Source organism: Castor canadensis, chromosome 9, assembly GCF_047511655.1.
Source record: "Castor canadensis chromosome 9, mCasCan1.hap1v2, whole genome shotgun sequence".
Taxonomy (NCBI): Eukaryota; Metazoa; Chordata; class Mammalia; order Rodentia; family Castoridae; genus Castor; species Castor canadensis.
The window spans coordinates 13,457,423-13,475,674 of record NC_133394.1 but is presented as its reverse complement, the minus strand read 5'-3'; the positions used below and the strand labels follow the sequence as shown (position 1 = coordinate 13,475,674).

The 18,252-nt window shown below is 38.3% G+C and overlaps 1 protein-coding gene across 2 annotated transcripts in view; it reads right to left on the bottom strand.

Moving 5' to 3' along the window:
• Hhip (hedgehog interacting protein) overlaps nt 1-18,252 on the bottom strand; it is an 85,734-nt gene that overhangs the window by 17,743 nt on the left and 49,739 nt on the right. For both annotated transcript variants that reach the window (XM_020155320.2, XM_074041210.1), the window contains exons 5-11: nt 17,397-17,548; nt 16,835-17,008; nt 16,133-16,276; nt 12,096-12,217; nt 9,885-10,008; nt 8,814-8,944; nt 5,428-5,509 (exon numbers count right to left, since the gene is read on the bottom strand). In XM_020155320.2, coding sequence (XP_020010909.2) covers nt 5,428-5,509; nt 8,814-8,944; nt 9,885-10,008; nt 12,096-12,217; nt 16,133-16,276; nt 16,835-17,008; nt 17,397-17,548 — 929 coding nt within the window. The remainder of the gene's footprint in view (nt 1-5,427; nt 5,510-8,813; nt 8,945-9,884; nt 10,009-12,095; nt 12,218-16,132; nt 16,277-16,834; nt 17,009-17,396; nt 17,549-18,252) is intronic.

Here is an 18,252-nt window from a genome sequence, read left to right as displayed (position 1 = left end):
TGGAAGTCTGTGGACTTCCTGTAAGAGCTAAGATTCTAGCATTTAAAACTGATAGATTAAGAGAGACTGTAATAGTAGGAAACTAATTACATTCCTTTGAATGCTGCAGTCATAGGTCACATTCCCAGGAAACAGGGTATATGTATAAGAATATTTATGTATGTTCTCATCATTAAAAAATATGTGAGCTGATGGATATGTAAATTGGCTAGATTTAATCATCAAAATATCATGTTGTACAGTTCCCCCACCCCCAAGCTTTTTGTGGTTTCATTTACCTGAGATTAACTGTAGTCCAAAAATATTAAATGGTAAATTCCAGAAATACACAATTAATACATTTAAAAATAACTCATTATAGTATATAACTGTTCTACTTAATCTCTTACTGTGCCTAATTTATCAATTAAACTTTATCACAGATATGTATATATTGGGAAATATAGCATTATAGTGCTATCTATAGTTTCAGGTATCCACTGGGGTTCTTTGAACATATCCCCCAAGGATAAAAACACTGCCCACATATACAATTCTTATTAGTCATTTATCTTCAGCTTTATCTGAATGGCTGTGGAGAACGGGTGAAGGATTTAAAGTGGAGAAGAGGCAGAATTAGTTTTTCATTTGATAAATAGAAATCTGTTAGCATTTTGAATAAAGGCATATGATTATTTTTTATGAAAATAAGCTGGCCAGGTGGTACACAGTCCTAATCCCAGGACTCAGAAGGCAGAGTTCAGGGAACTCATGAACCTGGAACCAGGCCAGCTTGGGTGGGCTACAGAGGAAGACCCTGTCTCAAGATGCCTCCTGCTAAATCAATAAACTATTTAAAAGTAACATGATCACATTAAGTTTGTTTCATAAATTATTATATGATTCTTTCTGTTTATTAATGACTCTGTGTCACACTGCATGTAGTAACCTGAATATATTTAGGTGTGCCTATAAATATGTATACCCATAGGTACATATGCAAATCTTGCTAATGTTTGAATGAAATCCTAGTTACACAAAAGCTATTAGAATGTATTATGCATGCATGCTCACCCATTCATTAAGAGTTTGACTTTGATCTTGCCTAGAATTCCTATTAAAATTCTTTTTAAATTTTCAGATGCTATATCACAGTTTAAGAAAGACTTACCAGTTAAAAAGACATTTTTGAAAATCATGCATGAAATATAGTACATTAGGAATAAGGGCAGACAAATAAGTATATATCCACTTTGAGTCATTGGATATGCAGAGTACTAATAATAGTAAAAATGTGGAAAATGCTTCCTGGTCTTCTAGACTTCAAATCCACCATGCCGAATGGATTTTTATAGGGCATATACTTGTTCATGACCTCTAATGTTAAGAAATTCTGTCATGTTTGAAAACTAGTCCCTCGGGAAGCCGTATCCCTGTTAATAGCTGAAAGGTCAGTGGAGCTGCTAAACAGTTTGTATTACTGTCAGGGTGGCCGTGAAAACACCACCTGCTGCACTGCGATTTGGCAGCTGGATCAACAGGCACCGTGGGAATTTATCAACTTAGGGGGCCACTTGCATAAAACTCTGACTGATGAATTGGGGTGAGACTGGCTTATTGGGCTAAAGCTGCTCTATTATGTATGACTTTCTTCAGGATGACAGAGCTGCCTGCAGGCTCCCTGAGACATAGGCAAAAGACAAACAGAACTGATTTCCCCTTATGAAGTGATTTTTTTTTTTTCCTTTTTGAGAAAAGCACTCCTTAGGATGAAGATATTAAGAAAAAATAAACAAAAAGCAGGAAGTGGCACCTTGTGGGGGAGGGGAGAAGGCACAGGGGTAGTTTTGGATATTGGTCACAGAGGAGTTTGGGGACATGGTATTTCTGTTGCATGACCTCTCCAGTCTGGAATTTGCATTGTTAATTTAAAGACTTCTTAGTTGGATCACAAATAAGTAACACGCTGAAATATAGTAAGAATGAGCACACAGCAAATAAATCAACATGCGGAAGAATAACTTTGTTTTACAAACTCCTGGAGAAATAAACCCTGGAAACATTTCGCAATTAAAAAAGAAAGTAATTTGGTTTAATAAAATTAAACAATCTTCCACATTATTGACAGAAAAAGCATTGTGTTCTATAGAAATAAAACTTGGAAGTCACATAACTCTGTTAAAATTTTTAATTTCCATCCCCTAGGAGCATTTGATTAGTTCTGGAAAGATTTAGTTAAGAGTAACCATTGAAGGCACTGAAGGCATGGCTTGAATATTTGAAAACTACATGCTAAAACTCTTTAAAGCTCCATGGATATCTTTATTCTAATGTTGGAACTAAGAGAACCTTGAAAGTTGGGATGTCACCTGAGAATGTTAAATGCATGGAGTGAACACATCAACACTAGAGGACTTAAATTATTTAACTTCCTTCGAAGCCCTTGGTAGGATCTTTTTCCCTGTTGTGATGGGCAGAAGGGCAAAGCATGGTGAAATAACTTAGGCAGTGCCCTGTACTAAGACTCAGAGATCACACCAGCGGGTCTCTGTCCAACCAGGATTTACTAATTACTTGACACCGCTAAGTGACAACAGAATCATCGTTAAATCTAGTACTCTATCTAAATCTGTTTTCTAGATCTGTTAACTGATGGAGCCTCTGAGGTCAGGGCATGCTGAGCTAGGTGACTGGTATTGACCCAATCCCAACTCCTCTCTGCCACGAGCTGCAACTGCTCTCCCCCTGAGAATATTCCTGAGGTGTGTTCAATGTTCTGACACGGAGTCAGAAACCATTCCTGTACTGTTTTCCTGGGGAAGAGTTTTCCTTAAATAACTTCTGACTTCTAAGTAACCTTGAGGGAAACCTGGTTGCATTATTTTTGAATTTTCATATAAATAATAATGTTTGATTTTTATAACAGGCTACCTCACCATCTTCTTCTGAGAAGAATTTATGTGATAACTATGTAATCTATAGTTTTAGACCAAGTTGTCCTCACAGTTCAAAGTGGTAATGTTGGAACATCACCTGCTTTTGTGAAAATTATTTAAACGATGTTACATGTGATCTCTAAATTCCTTCATTGTGTGTGTGTGTGTGTGTGTATATAAAAACATGAAAAAAACCACATAATCCTGTGGTAAGAATGTAACTTCTATGGTACCTAATACAGAAATACAAATAATAATCTGATATTTCCTCTTCCAGGGCCATAAATCAATTGACATTCAAAAGTTACTCTGTCATTAGTTATTGTAACAGGTCTGGTGGCTTCTCCACAAGAATATAATTAATTTAAGAGTTTAATTTGAGTTAGATTTTTGACATAACAATAAAAGCCTATAACTGTTATTTTTCAGTTGATGAGGTTCTTTCTTCAAATTCTGTCTCCAAAATTTTAGAAAAACAGTTCTGCTCTGAGGCTGACATCCTGAGCACCACCATGCTAGTAATTAGCTTGTGTTTCTAAAATAATCCCATTCACATACTTAAGTGTCTGCTTATGTAGAACTTCAACTCATCTAGGAAGAAATACTACAATAATAAACGTTGGTGACCAAATCAAAACAGCATGAGGCTCCCAACAAATGTTTATGAAAACATTAGTTTTCTTATAGTCAGTTTGATTTTGAAATTTTTGCCTGTGCCTGTATACAAGGATGGTGTCTTTGGGATTCTGTCACTTCCCCCACCTCCTGAAAAGCAAATACAAATCTTAACCCTGGCCCCACACATGACATGACTCACCAGAAACAGGCACCATAATGAGGAGCCAGGCCTTCAGGTATGTCACTCTGAGACCACCCTACTAGCAGGGGCCCTGAGATCACAAAGCCAAGGTCCCTATGGCAACCCTGGTAATTAGACACTAATAATGGATTGAAGGTGTAAAATTCACCTCCACTCACCAACAGACTAAACAATCCAGATGAACTGAGAAGGATTTTTTTTTGTGTGTGAGAAGAGAATTCATTTACAATTCTACTGGAAATCTTGCAAAAGCATATCAGCTTTGACAATATAATGGTGCAAAAATGACTATTTTTGAAACTAATTGCATTAGATCTGAGTGAAATCCCAACATCTCATTATGAATCATTAGAGTGCTGCTGTTATAAATTAACATTAGTTTGACTTTTATTCTTAATATTGCCAACTTCAACAATCACCTAAGTGTCTGACATTTTTTTCATTCACTTCTGTACTTTTTTAAAAGAGGACATGGATTTCAAACTCAAGAAGGAAAAAAATCCCTACGGTGTCTGGACAGGTACTTCTCTTTTTGGGAAAGAAAATGTGTACTGCTAACTAGGGAAGGAGTGCTATCAGCGTGTGACATGTGACATTTGATACTGCCAAGAGACTTAGTTTAACATTGATTCTTTTCATTCTGCAGTAGGCCAATGCCAACTTGTATTTCTCTCAGGAAAGAAAGTGTTTTGTGGAACAGAAAAGCAGCAGGATTCTGCATCTTGGTGCATTTTCAGGAAACACACACACAATGGACAACTTACCAATAATATTTTTAAAACTGTGCTACACCGATACCTTTGATTAACTATTTCTCTCTTGAAAGAGACAAAACTAATAATAAAATAAGTTAATGTAGAAGGAATTCGAAATTTGCAGCATGGAACAGTGGGTAAGAGTACTACTAACGAGTATTAGTGTTCAACACTAACTAGTTTTATCTGAGGATACCCAGGTTTTGTTTTACTTTAGTGGTTTCTACCAACATCTCTTTGTTAGTATGTAATTTTAGCAGATTCTGATAGTTCAGACTTCATTTGTGAAGTTAACAACTGATGACTCAAGATGACTGGAAAAGTGACTGTGCTGCCATTGAGATAAGTGGACAGGAAGGGGTAGGGGCGGGATAAGAATATTCTTTAAAGACTGAAAACATTCACATCTTTCTTTTGTTGAGGCCAGTAATGAAGCACTTCTTCAGTTTTCATTGTTTGATCACAGCAGTCATTAGAGCTGTGTTTTCAGATCTATGGTTGTAGAATGAGGCTCAGATGTGGAGTTGCCAAAACAACTCCATATTGTTGTTAAGAAATAGTACCCTGATTACCTAACAACAACCATACTAAGTAATGTCTGCCAAGATGTCTCGTTTTTGCAAAAATAAGGGGTTTATTGCTTCCAACACCAGAACTGAAGTCACTGCCTCACACATGGGGGGTCCTCGCCTGCTTTTTAACTCAGAGTTCTGATTCCATAAACACAACACTGTTTCAGGATGACAAGAATGACATGAATAAGCTTTCATGTTCAGAGAGGTCAAGTGTAGCCCTTCTGGATGGGAGAAGAGGGCTGTCTCAGGACTGCCCTCAGCATGTGGAAGTGTTCAAGTCAGCTGATTGCTAACTGGAGACTCAGTCACAGTTTGAATGAACTGAATTAACTTGCCTTAACAAGATAAAAAAGATATCTCACCTTTTTGGATCTACAATTTTATAGAGCTTTCCATTGTGAGTCTGGGTCATACTTTTACTGCTTGATAAAATATAAACTTCACCTGTTGAAGAGAAATAACAGTAAGTTAATTCACGGCATGACTTATTGCCTAGCAGATATTACTTCTCTATCTTCATCCATCTCAAGAAGGTCACTTGGCTAGGGGCTATGTGTGACACCATCTTAGATATCAGTTTCACAGGGTATCTGGGTTCCAATCACGTCTTCCGCCTCCCACTACTACTTCAGTGCAAGCAGGTAATTCTCTCTCACCTGGATTGTGACAGCACTGTCTTGAGTTCTGTATCTTCCCAACATCTCCACCCCAGCTATTCTTTTCAAAAGAGTTAGATCATGTGCACAGTGTCATACTTCTTTGTCTCAATGTCTCCCAACGGCTCTCATCTCTCTCAGAGCCCTGCTGCTGCTTTGACGTCATCTGCAACATTTTCCCCCTTGTCACCCTCCAGTCTCATTGGCCTCTGGGTTTTGAACACATGAGACAGGTTCTGTCCTAGGCTCATCTGTCTCAGGCCCTGTCTTCCTATATGGGCTCCACCTTTTCTCTTCCTTCAAGTCTGTGCCTACTTATCACCTTTCCTGATTGCAGTACTGAAAATTGCACCTTCTGGGCTAGGGCTATAGCTCAGTCGTAGAATGCTTGCCTAACATGCACAAGGTCCTGGATTCCATCCCCAGAATCACAAAAAAATAAAAACAAAAACTGGTCCTTTCCCAATTCCCAACACCCCCTCTTCACTACTAGATTTTCCTTCAAAGCACTCATTAACAATTGATATACAGTATATATTAAAAAATTATTGATATTCTCCTCCTTTGCAATGTAAACTTCATGATGTCAGTGTGGACTTTCCATCTCTTTATGTGCCACAGTAGTCCCAATATTTAGAACAGAATTTTGTGCTCAGTGAACATTGGTAGAACGAGTGTTGACTGGATAAGTTTTACCCATTCTGCCTGCGATTAAAAGGTTTTGGTCACCAAGTTGTCACCGCTAATTGATTATTTGTGGCCAGATGAAACTGAGCTGCTCATTTTTAGCTGATATTGAGGTAGGAAGAGAGAGAAAGAAAGAACGAGAGAGAGACCCCCGACACTAATTTCAACTCTAACTCTTGGTGTCACGTAGCACTTGTGATGATGCAACACTACCCACGAGAACGGGGACATCCTCGCTTATAGGTGAGTGCTTGGAATGGCTGACATGAACAGGAAATTAGAAACTGTGTTTATGATTGTATCTCACAAAGTCTTAGAATTTATATTTGGTTCTCACTCATGAAATAGCCCGTGCTTTAATCTCTATTTCTCTATCCTCATCATTATGATTGTGACTAAATACACCCAATTACTTTTCTTCTTTAGAAAAGGATATCACAAGGTTTGGAGTAAAGTTAGACACAATAGAAACAAAGAAGTTAAGAAACAAAAGAATATTTATTCCACCAATTACTCTGTAAGTGTACCTCATTTATTCCTCATAATAAACCCACACTGATTTTATAGGTTAAAAAGTAACACACACTCTCATGACTTTTTGTTTCAAAAGGTGCAAAGCTTGCTCATCTTCTTGGACTGTGGCCATGGCTCAAGTGGTAGGGCACTTGTTTGACAAGCACGAGGACCTGGGTTCAACCCCCCCGTACCACAAAACAAATAAAACAAACTTACTCATGTTCTCATATGAGTCTTTAAATAAATCTAGAGTGTTCCACATTAAAAGGTTATCTATTGAAAGTATATTTATTTTAATGATGAGGCATACATCAGGTAGTAGCATTTGGAGAGTTGAGACTGGACATGTTTAGTTTGGGGTCTGTTCCCAACATAACCCAGGATTAAGGGTACACAGGCCTTTGGGATGTTTAAGCCACTGGCAGTGATGCTGCTCTGATGAGTAATGATGAGTTCTTGTAGAAAGGTTCAGGAAAACCAAAATGACTCAGTCCTAATACCTGTACATTCATCTCTAACTCTGTCATAATTTATTCTTTTTTTTTTTTGGCAGCACTGGGAATTGAACCCAGAGCCTCACGGATTCTAGCCAACTGCTCTACCACTAAGCTATGACCCCAGCCCTGGTTATTCTTAAAATCAGTTTGTCAGTGACATTTGAATTACATTACAGAGGATGTTGTATGAGAAAAGGTATCTTTCTAGTTTCTTTGAGTGGAGTAGGAGAAAGTCTAGGAAAAACTTCAATGCTGGAAGAAGAACATATGGATCTCTCTCATTTGATACATTACATCCCTGTCTCTGAAATGTCTTACATATTTCAGGAATCTCGCCTGAGTCCCTTATTAAGCTAAATGAACAACGACATGGAGCCATTTGTGATCAATAGACTTTTTTAGAGAAAATATTCTGATATAGACAGAAAATATACACTCTTTTTAGGCCTAGTAATCTGTCTCTGAGGCTGAAGGAGCATGGTGGCCAGTTGTTTGGACATTGTTCTTTATAGCAAATCATCACAAAGTCTAGATTTACCCCTATAATTTAAAACCATAGAGAGTAAAAATTTAACTCTCTGACTAATCTAGTTTGACCTTCTTTTTGCTCATTAAGCTGTGTACATTTCGATAAACATGCCAAACCTTAAAATGTCAATAAGATAATCTTTTGAAGACCTGCAATTTAGATTTTCTTTCACAAATTTCATGTCCCAATGGCTAAAATAAATAGATAAAGAGGAAAGTGAAATTCGGATCCCAACAATTTTTTATTTATTTCAACAGATATGTAAAAGTGGAAAGGTTTTCAGATAAAGAATAGTCCTGGGATATAATCTAAAATATCAGGAGACATTAAAAAAAATTTCCCTTTGGGACCTGCAAATGTTTGTTCCTGCCTACTGTTGTATTACCTTTTTTTTCAAACTGGGGTTTGAACTCAGGACTTGTTCCTGCGAGGCAGGTGCTCTACTGTGTGAGCTTCAACCTCAACACTTTTGGCCTTAGCGATTTTTCAGATTGAGTCTAGTGTTTTTTTTTTGCCTGGGGCTGGCTTTAGGTAATCCTCCTATCTGTACCTCCTGCATAGCTGGGATTACAGGTGTGTACCACCTTGCCTGGCATCTGTTTTGTTACTTTTATATTTCAAAATTATAAGAAAATTTATATAAAATCTCTCTATATTTATTTATATAAAAATAAGATGTAAAGACCCTTAGGGAAAGTTACTGGAAAAGAATACATAATGGACCATCTTTAATCTCTTCAATAAGTCATCTCTGCTATAGATTACATTTTCAACAAATGGGGGATGAATGTGTTATTCTTCAAGAAAAGTCTCTGGAGTAAGGGAGTGAGAATGGAACTTAGTAAAAGTAATTTACACCATACCTAATTCATCTTCTCCAAATCCCAAGATGTGACCTGAAAAATATCCTCGACAGGAGCCACTAGTGCCAAGACAGAGTGGTTTTTCTTGCCATTGCTTGGTCACAGGACTTTGTTGGAGAGTTAAGAAATTCCTACAACACAAACACACCATAAACTTACAATGAAAACATGCTTTTGCCTAGAGTCCATTAGAAAATGTTGAAAATAAAATTTGCAATAAATAATTGTGCCACAGCCTTGGCTTCTCAAGGGAAAAATAATAGAGCATATCCCATAGGTGAGTATGGTGAAATTCCCGTGTGGGTGCAAAGTGCTCATTAAAGATAATATGAGGGGAGTTATTTGGAGGGGGTACAAGTACCTGAGCATGGGAAAAGCTGTCCCCTTATCCAGAGAATGATACTTCCTTGGGAAGAGCTCAAGGTCAATATACTTTTCTAGATCCTTGTAGCTACCAAGCCTACAGTTCTGCCACGAATTCCGGTCACTTGGGAAACAAGATTTTTAACATGGATTTTATCATAGAGTTTTTTATAATTATCGGCCATGTGACCTAAAAAAATTCAGGCTAAGACTTAATTTCGTAGTATCCCTACTTATGTAGACAAATTACATTCTGTTGTTCAAAATCCCTGAATGTTGGGCAAAACTGAAAATTCCCAGACAATGTAGAATAACAGCTTTCAAATTATTCCTTGCTAATGGTAAATCTATGTTGAGGACAAAGGAAAGTCCATCTGAAGACATTTTTGCCCTTAAACTTTTTCATTTTCATCATAGTTTTTTTGAGACAGGGTCTTGCTATGTAGCCCAGGCTGGCCTTGAATTTGTGATCTTCCTTCTTCAGCCACCCCCAAAATTACTTTATGAACTTTATCAAGCCTGTTGAAAAGCATCTCTTTGGAAGTTCTTCAATTAAACCTCCATATATAGTGGAACAATGGAAGTAATAATATTTATGTATGTTCCAGGTCTGATCCCCAAGAGACACAGACATCTGAACATTTTGTGCCAGTGTGCCAACTGACAGATGGAACTATCATTTAAAAATGGTGGTACCAAGAAACATACCCATTACGATCTCCAAACACATAGCTTCCATACAGTCGTTCTGACTGGCAACCTCGGTAAACAAATCCACCAACCAGAGGACCGTTACTGAATGGCTTGAATTCTAAAAGTGATGGCTCACTTTCTGTAAAGAAACATAGCACTAGATTAAATGAAACAGATTCTCACCAAGTGAAAGTGATGCAGGTCAAACAACAAGTATTATAATAATTTAACTCTGAAATATGACCCATGCTGCAAAGGGTGGATCCTAGCTATAGATATGTATTGAAAACCGTTAGTCTTTCTTTAAATAGTATCAACATTTAAAGTTCTCTAGGTCTAGCTTACTGAAATAAGAATGCACTTCAGATGCTATTATTCTATTGAGAGGATGTACCGAGTTTTCAATAAAATTAAGACCAGGCTACGTTGAAATCATGGTATATGCATTAGAATCAAAACCACAAAAAAACAAAACAAAACAAAAACCCTTAGTTTTTCAAACATTGATATTTTTTGTAGAAATGATTCTGCTTATATTTAGAAATCAAACCAGCCTCTGTCAAATTATATAAAATGTCTAAAAGTTCACACTTTAGTGAAAATAAAAGCATAGCACATAAAAATGTCTTTAAAATCACATTTACTGTAAATTTAAAAACACTGTCACTTAGTCAAGTAATATCTTTACAAAGTATTTTAATAGTTTTGTTTATGGAGTTGTGTAGTAAACAAAGTCTACTCCAGTAATTCCTTTTGAATTACATGTGTTCAGTCATGCACCTCCATCCTTCCTCATGTGCTGTTGCATACTTGTACATATATGTCCTGATTGCAAAATATATATATATGTATAAGTTCTGATCTCAATCCAATAACAAATTAATCTGGGAATTACTTCTTACTTATTTAATGTCATATAAGTCACCACCAACAGGCAGTATTTTACTTGAACACTTTTGGGGAAAGAATACCCTCGAAGCCCCTATTCCATAGGGAACATGCTATAATAAAATAAGAAAGATAAGTGAACTTTTAAATACCCAGCTCCCCAAGAGGCAGCATAATTGAACGATAAAGGTCATGAACTCTGGAGTTAGGCTGCTCAGGTTCCAATCTATCCTTTACCACTCTATTTTGTGTGATAATTAAACCTTTCTGTGCCTCAGTTTCCCCATCTGTACAATGTGGACAATTTTAGTGCCTATGGTGTGGAGTTGTTCTGTGAAAGAAATGAGTGATGTTTGTGAGTGTTTCCTAGAGCACTGTGGGTGTGTTTTGAAATACATGAATGTAAGGCTGTCAGTACTGCCACTGGTTTTGTCTGAACCTTGATGTGATTGTAGAATTCAGTTTAATCTTCAAATATGGCCAAAATTCCATTGAATTGAATTTGAATTGAATTGAATTTGGCTCATTAGACTTGTTTTCAAATCACATAATTCTTTGGTTTGACTTTTTTTTAAGATGCAGACACACACAAATACCTGAAAAAAAAAAAGTAAGATAACTCAATGCCACATGAACTAACACAGCTGTTTCATTTCTGGTGCTAAATAAATGTATTGATTGAGTGAACAGAAAAGCCAATCACCTTAATAATCTCAATCTACTGTGTTCCCAAATCAGAATGTTTAATATATTGCTTCCTTCAAAAGGAATGTGTTCTAAAATATTGAAAAATATTAAATGTTTTTATGTTCTCTCTAAATATTCTAGTAATCATGTTATTAAAAATGTTTAAACATCCTACTCCTATGACTTTTTTTTAACAAGTCAATTACTTACTTTGTTTTCTCTAAAATAAGCCCCTTTAAAAAAAGTACATTCTTATTTGAAACACTTATAATTTTCCTAATTGCTGAGACTAGCATATTGAGAAATTTGTTACCTTTAAGACTTGTTTTTTTCTCTGTATGCAAAATGTGAGGACAAATTATTCCTTATTATAATAAATAAATAGAAGTTATTCATCTTGATTCTCAGATGAGCGAAGTATAAGCTGCTAACTTTGAGGGCATTAAATCACTTGGACCTACAGAGAACCATATAATCCATGGGGAAGGTAACTAAGCAGGTGGAGTCCCCTGAACCTTTAAAAAGTGAATTGGTTCCTCACTCGACAGTGTCCGGCCAGTGTTTTCTTGTTTTCTCAAATATTCCTTTTGCAGAAATTCTTTTCAATTAATATTCTGAAAATATTAAATCAACAAATTATGCTCTACTCACCATAATCTTTTCCCTTTATTATCTGTAGGATTCTGGCTGATGAACGGTTCTTTCCATTAGAATCTGAACAAAGTATTGTTAAATTGATGTTTATATCAGTGGGATGTCGATCCACAGCACATCTGCATAACAGAAGAGTGGATAGCCATCAATTCCAGTTGAGCTATCTTCCCAGCTCAACTGGGGAAGGAACCTTTGGTGGGTTGTCGAGGATCCTGTGAGCAATCCAGTTTGGATGTTCTAGAAACCACCGAAGGAAATACCCTGATGTTTGTTTACTCTGCCAAAGTTTAATGACTTTCTTAATTTCTCTTGGTATATCCCTCTTTATGAAAATGCACACTGTCTTAAAACCTTTGCTGGGTCAGCTTGGTGAAGAATGACCATAATCCCAGCTACTTGGGAAGCAGAGACAGGAGGGTCACAGTTTGTGGCCAGCCAGGCAAAAAGTCAGCAAGACCATGTTTGAAAAATAAGCTGGATGTGTTGTTGTATGCCCATAATCTCAGCTGCTCCACAGGCTAAAGGAGGAGGACTGCATTCCTCGGCAAAAGTGGGAGACGATATGTCAAAAATGCTAAAAGCAAAAGGACTGGGGACAAAGTGACAAGAGTACCTGCCTAGCAAGCTTAATGCCCCAAGTTCAAGCCCCAGTACTGAAAAACAAAACAGAACAAAACACCTCCCCCACTCCCCAAAAAAAAAAAGCCCTCAAACTTGTTAGGTTGTTGTTAAGGAATATCTCATGTATTGGCAAAGTATGCGGAATAAGAATTAGTGTCATCATCAACTCACGTCTGTGCCTCCCCAATAATATTAGTTATAGTATTAATTCAGTGTTTCTCACATGGCTTTGTTATGCTCTACAGCTCAGGATGTCCACCAAATGAAAACGTGTTCAATAAAATGATGGGGAATGAAACGACTCTGTCCATGCTACACTGAGGTCTTTTTACATGGGTTCTGTCTTTGTTCTCCCTTAATCTGGAGGCCAGAATATCTCTGTGGTTTAAACCACTGTCTGTGAACTCCATATAGTTAGAATCACTTCCAACTTCTTCATCACTGCATTCCTGTTACCCACTTCAAAACTGCAGGGCAAGAAGGCTCAAACTCTGCTAAATGTTTGAGACAATGAAGGACTAGGGTTGGGGGAAAAATGAAGTGGAATGATATAATTTTTAAAGTTCTCAAAAAGGTGGAAAGTTGTCTTAGACAATTGCCATTTTTGGCCAGGTAATCTTTGTGGGGTTCTTTTTTTGGGGGACGAGGGGGGCATTGCTCTATGAATAATAGGATGCTGGCCCGTACCCTCATTCCCACCCCAGCCCGGTTGTGAAAAACGAAATTGTTTCTAGACATTCCCAAATAGCCCCAGGAGGCAAAATTATTCCATTGAGAATCACTGTTTTAGACCAACAAAATATATTCATCACTTACAACCCAAATCACTGGGCTATGAAATCAATTTAAAAATAAAACTAATTTGAGAACAGATGTTGGGTCTTAACAGACATAGGAGTGATGCTGCAATCCTTTTACAACAAAATGAAACAAGTGTTGGCTCCAAATGGTCCCATTCATGATACGGAAACTATATGCCTGACCTGCCAAAAATAGGGTAAGCTGCTCGGTGGCCACAGTCCCTTCATTGTCCTCTTTAACTCAATGACTCACAGAACACAATGCCTGGCAGAGATCATGACACAGACATGCTGTGACTTAAGGTGGAGCTAAACCCATGGGGAGTGAGAAAATTTTCCTGTATTTACCTTTCTTTGGAAGATGGAGAATGACAAAAAGAGGTTTAATTTGTTTCCAACAAGAAGCAGCAAATGTGGAAGAAGGAGGTAGACTAATGGCTGGGGGCTGGGAACTCTAGACTGAACACCAGGTTCATTGAGAGCTATGTGGCCCTTCTAACCTACAGGTTCTTATGTGAAAAAGGAGTCAGACAGTGAAACCAATCAGTGTGATGATGAGGGTAGATACATGGCAGGATCCATTTGGCAAAACCTATAGAATGTACAATACCAAGATTAGAGCTCATGTGGACAGTGGACTCTGGGTGATTAGGATGGGCCAAATGCTTCATCAGTTGTAACAAATGTACCACTCCAAGGGCGGCGGGGTCGGGGGGAGGGAGGGGTGGGAATGAAGGAAGTGGGACAGCCTGTGCTTATGAAGTGTCAGGGTATACCACAAGTGTCTGTACCTTCTGTTCAGTTTTGCTATGAACCTACAACTGTTCCAAAATTAGTCTACTGAAATAGCATGTGTGTGTGTTGGGAAGCAGGTACCTTAGAGAACTCCTGAGACTCATCAAGGGGATACTGCCCGTGGACACCTAGTCTAGGTGTCCCATAGCACCCTATGGCACTGTGCTTAATAACAGTTAGCTTTACTGGCAGCCAATAATTATTTTGGCTTCTTTTTTGCCTCATTAAATCTTTTTCTGCTTAAAATCCTCTTGGAGGAAGGTGAAATATAGACACTGACTTTTCCCTGAGCTCTCTGCCGCCAGAGGAGGTCAGATTCCAGGGAACACCATGGTACAGGCGTCTTGCTATGCATATGGTCTGTAAAGTGCCTCATCCTATGTTTTTGCACACAGAAGCTCAGGACCCCCAGGGAGGTGGCAAGAAAGCTCCAGAAGGATTGTGGTGACTCAAGTTGCTCAGCATCAAAGTGCTGCTTTGTGGTATCTGTGAGCTCTGAGCTACAGGAATGGAATGTGACAGCTTCCTCCACATCTTGACCCACCTTAAGTGTTCCCTGTCGAACAGATTTTAAGATCTGCTGAGATGCCAAAAAAAGGAAATGGACTGTGGACTTGACTTTGATGCAGAGGAGATGAAGGGCATGAGGGATCATAAAAACTTTGAGAAATATTCACCTTGCACATAGGGAACAGTCAATAAACATTAACTAGCAATAATAACTTAGCTAATAAATGAATGAATGTGGTCAGATACTCCTTTGGGTGAATAATATAGCAGAGTGGAGGGGCTTTCATTGTAGAATTTCTGTATTTCACAGTAGTTTGTAAATTACCTAAAATTTCTTACTCTACATACTTTTGAGTTTTCCTTTATAGTACAGCAAGCAGCCAGTATGAATTCCTTGTGTTTGTAATTTTTTCAAGTAAAAAAAGTTAACATTTAGCTCAACTCCTTGCAAATTAATAACATATCATCCTATATTAAGTGAATCTATGGTAATAAAAATTACCAGGTGTCAGATACCATACATTGTGCTTTATCTATAGATTTCTATATAAGCATGACAGCATTATTACAACGTAGTCATTATCACCCTCCCATTTAATACAGAAGCGGTAGGGTCTGAATGTGCCCTGCAAAGTTCATGTGTTGGATGAATGATCCTCAGTGCAACCAGCAATGATGAGACATGGGACCTTTAAGAGGTGATGAGGTCATGAGGACTTTGCCCTTATGAATAGAGGAATGGAAATATTGCAGGACTTATCCCAGGAGTGAGTTCCTGATAAACGGATGACTTTAGCAACTTCTCTCCTTCCCTCTCACAGTCTACCATAAGATGACCAAGCAGATGGCCTCATCAGATGCTGAGCTGGTCCCGTTGGACTGCCCAGCCTCCAGAACCATGAGCCAAATAAGATTCTACCATTTATAAATTACCCAGACTGTGTATTCTGTTATAGCAGCCCAAAATAGACTAACACAACAAGGAAAGAAAGATTTAGAGGAGTTGAAGGAAACACCAAAAATTGTTGATGTCTTAGTTGTTACACTTAACAGTAATATTTATCTAAAAATAATCCCCCCAAATTTTGAGGTCAATTTTTCTCTTTGAATTTGCCCCCCTCCCTTTTTTTTATCTAATCTGCTTCACACATTCATAGAGAATGGGAGTAAATACTTGCTTGGTTAATGACCTGGTTTGATTTTAGAGGTACAACCTGGGCTATTGCTCTTGGCTGCTCTGTGACTTGATACCCTCTTTCTCTTCTTGGTTCCCAAATCCTGGTGGTACTTTAAAGCTGGTGATCTCACCTGCCTGGATCATGGAGCCCATGGGCAAACACTTCTGGGGGCTGGTTGGTGCTGTTGAAGTGGGGGTTGCTCCGGGGTATGGAGTAAGGCACGTTGCACATGTCTGTGTCCACATCCAGCCGTAGCACTGAACCTGTGAAGTCACTGAGAAATTGGAGGCTGGCATGAATGCTTCATGTTTGAGCGATGCATTTTGTCTGAACTAAATGTGGTGAGCTTGCATTAGGGAGAAAGGAATCCTCCCCTTATTGGAGACTAATTTATTAAAGTCCCTAACTCCATATGGCAGGAAATGATAAAGTTCAGTTAGGGCATGGTGCCAAGACACAGCTTGAAGGTGACAAGGACAGAAGCACCAGTAGCTGCATTTTGGCATCTGTCCTCTTTAAGTTTTGCCCATCCATGAATTTTATGTCTCCCAAAATGTTGGTCCAATATGCAGAGGGTGGGGAAGCTATGGGGACGTGCAGCAGAATTGTGGCTCTCACAGAACAGGACTACACAACCGCCATGGCTTTTATGACAAATGAAACATTGTCATAAAACAGGATTCCCGTGCACATTACAAATGCACCAAAAGTTAAATCCTTAAGCCAGGTGAGATGATTCAAAGTTGGTCCTTAACGTACAGTTTCAGACCCTATTTCCTGACACTGAAAACACGTTAATATCAAGAGGCACCGTTTGTTGTCAGTCTCTTACCTTAACCCATCCATCTCTTCCATATCATCCAGAGTGATCATCCCATCTCCGAGAATGACATACAAAAAGCCATCGGGACCAAAGAGCAGTTGTCCTCCGAGATGCTTTCTGTGGAGTTCTGCTACTTCGAGAAACACTCTGGCTGTTCTCAAATCAACTTGATGAGGATTTTTTCTACATTGTGGGAGGAAAAACACCCAATTGTTAAAGACAGAAGGTGAATCCACCAGGGAATAAGTAGTCCACAAATAAAGAAGCAAATTTCTGGCACATAAATAAGGAAACATAAACTTGGCAGGGAGCCAACAAAAATTACTGAAAAGCTTCCATGAATTTCTAAGTTTTACAAGTGGTATTTAAGTTGGAAGACAACTGAGGAAAAGTGCTAACACCATCCTTTTTCTCAGTTTCTCTTAGAAAACACACACATGGGGTTTTAAACAAGGTGGAAATTTTGCTTTAATTACTGCCATCTTAGGCTCATAATTTGTAATTTCTAGACAAAAAGCATGAATAGATGAAGAGAAAATCAGATTACAAGGTTTGTATGCTTCACTGATACCTGGATACTGTGTATTCCACAACTCGAAGAATGTGGTCATGAGGCCCCATAGCCCACCGTTCTTGGTTGGTGGTATAAGACACATACAGCTTTCCATTTCTCTTGTAATTGAGGTGGAATGCAAGGCTTAGCAGTCCTCTTTCATCTCCTCCCTGCAGTCAAGTGAGAAACACAAAGAATTGCGAAGTTAATTATGTTCTTTATTGTATTTCAACTGGAACCCCGAAAGGGTCTCTTTCTTTCTTCTGGATAATCTTTGTCCAACCTCTTTTCTTTTCTTCCTTGCCTAGTGCACAAAAAAGGATTATAAAACATTTCACTGTGTGGAACTCTTTAAGGGTTAGAACAAGACAATTGCCTTGTGTGGTTATCTATGTGCAAGAGTCTTACACCACTTTTGTCAAGTGATTTGTGTACGTAATCTTGGGATGCTAGGAAGACAAGTTTAAGTGCTGTGCAGAATTCTTTCCTGGGTTACTAGGTTGCTTGTAGTTCGTAGAAGACAAGTAAAAAGGTTCGTAATCAACAGTCACTTCTAATCCAAGTCTCCCAAACCTAAAACACAGCGTGGGCTGCCAACTCCCACTGTCTTGGTAATATGTTTAGAAAACAGTTAAATTGCTTGTGTAATATGTAAACCTTTGTTTCACCCGGAGGCATCAGTTGTCACAACGATGGTGGTCTGTACATCATAGCTAGGTAGCAGGCAGCCTTGCCTATCTACATAGAAACAGGGTATTTTTACATGTGTCCCCCAATGCATAGTGTTTTCTTTATAGAAGCATGAAGAGGTGGGAGGAGAGCTCAAGACCTGGACTGGGGTAGGGGGGAGGAGGAGAAATAATAGAGGAGAAAG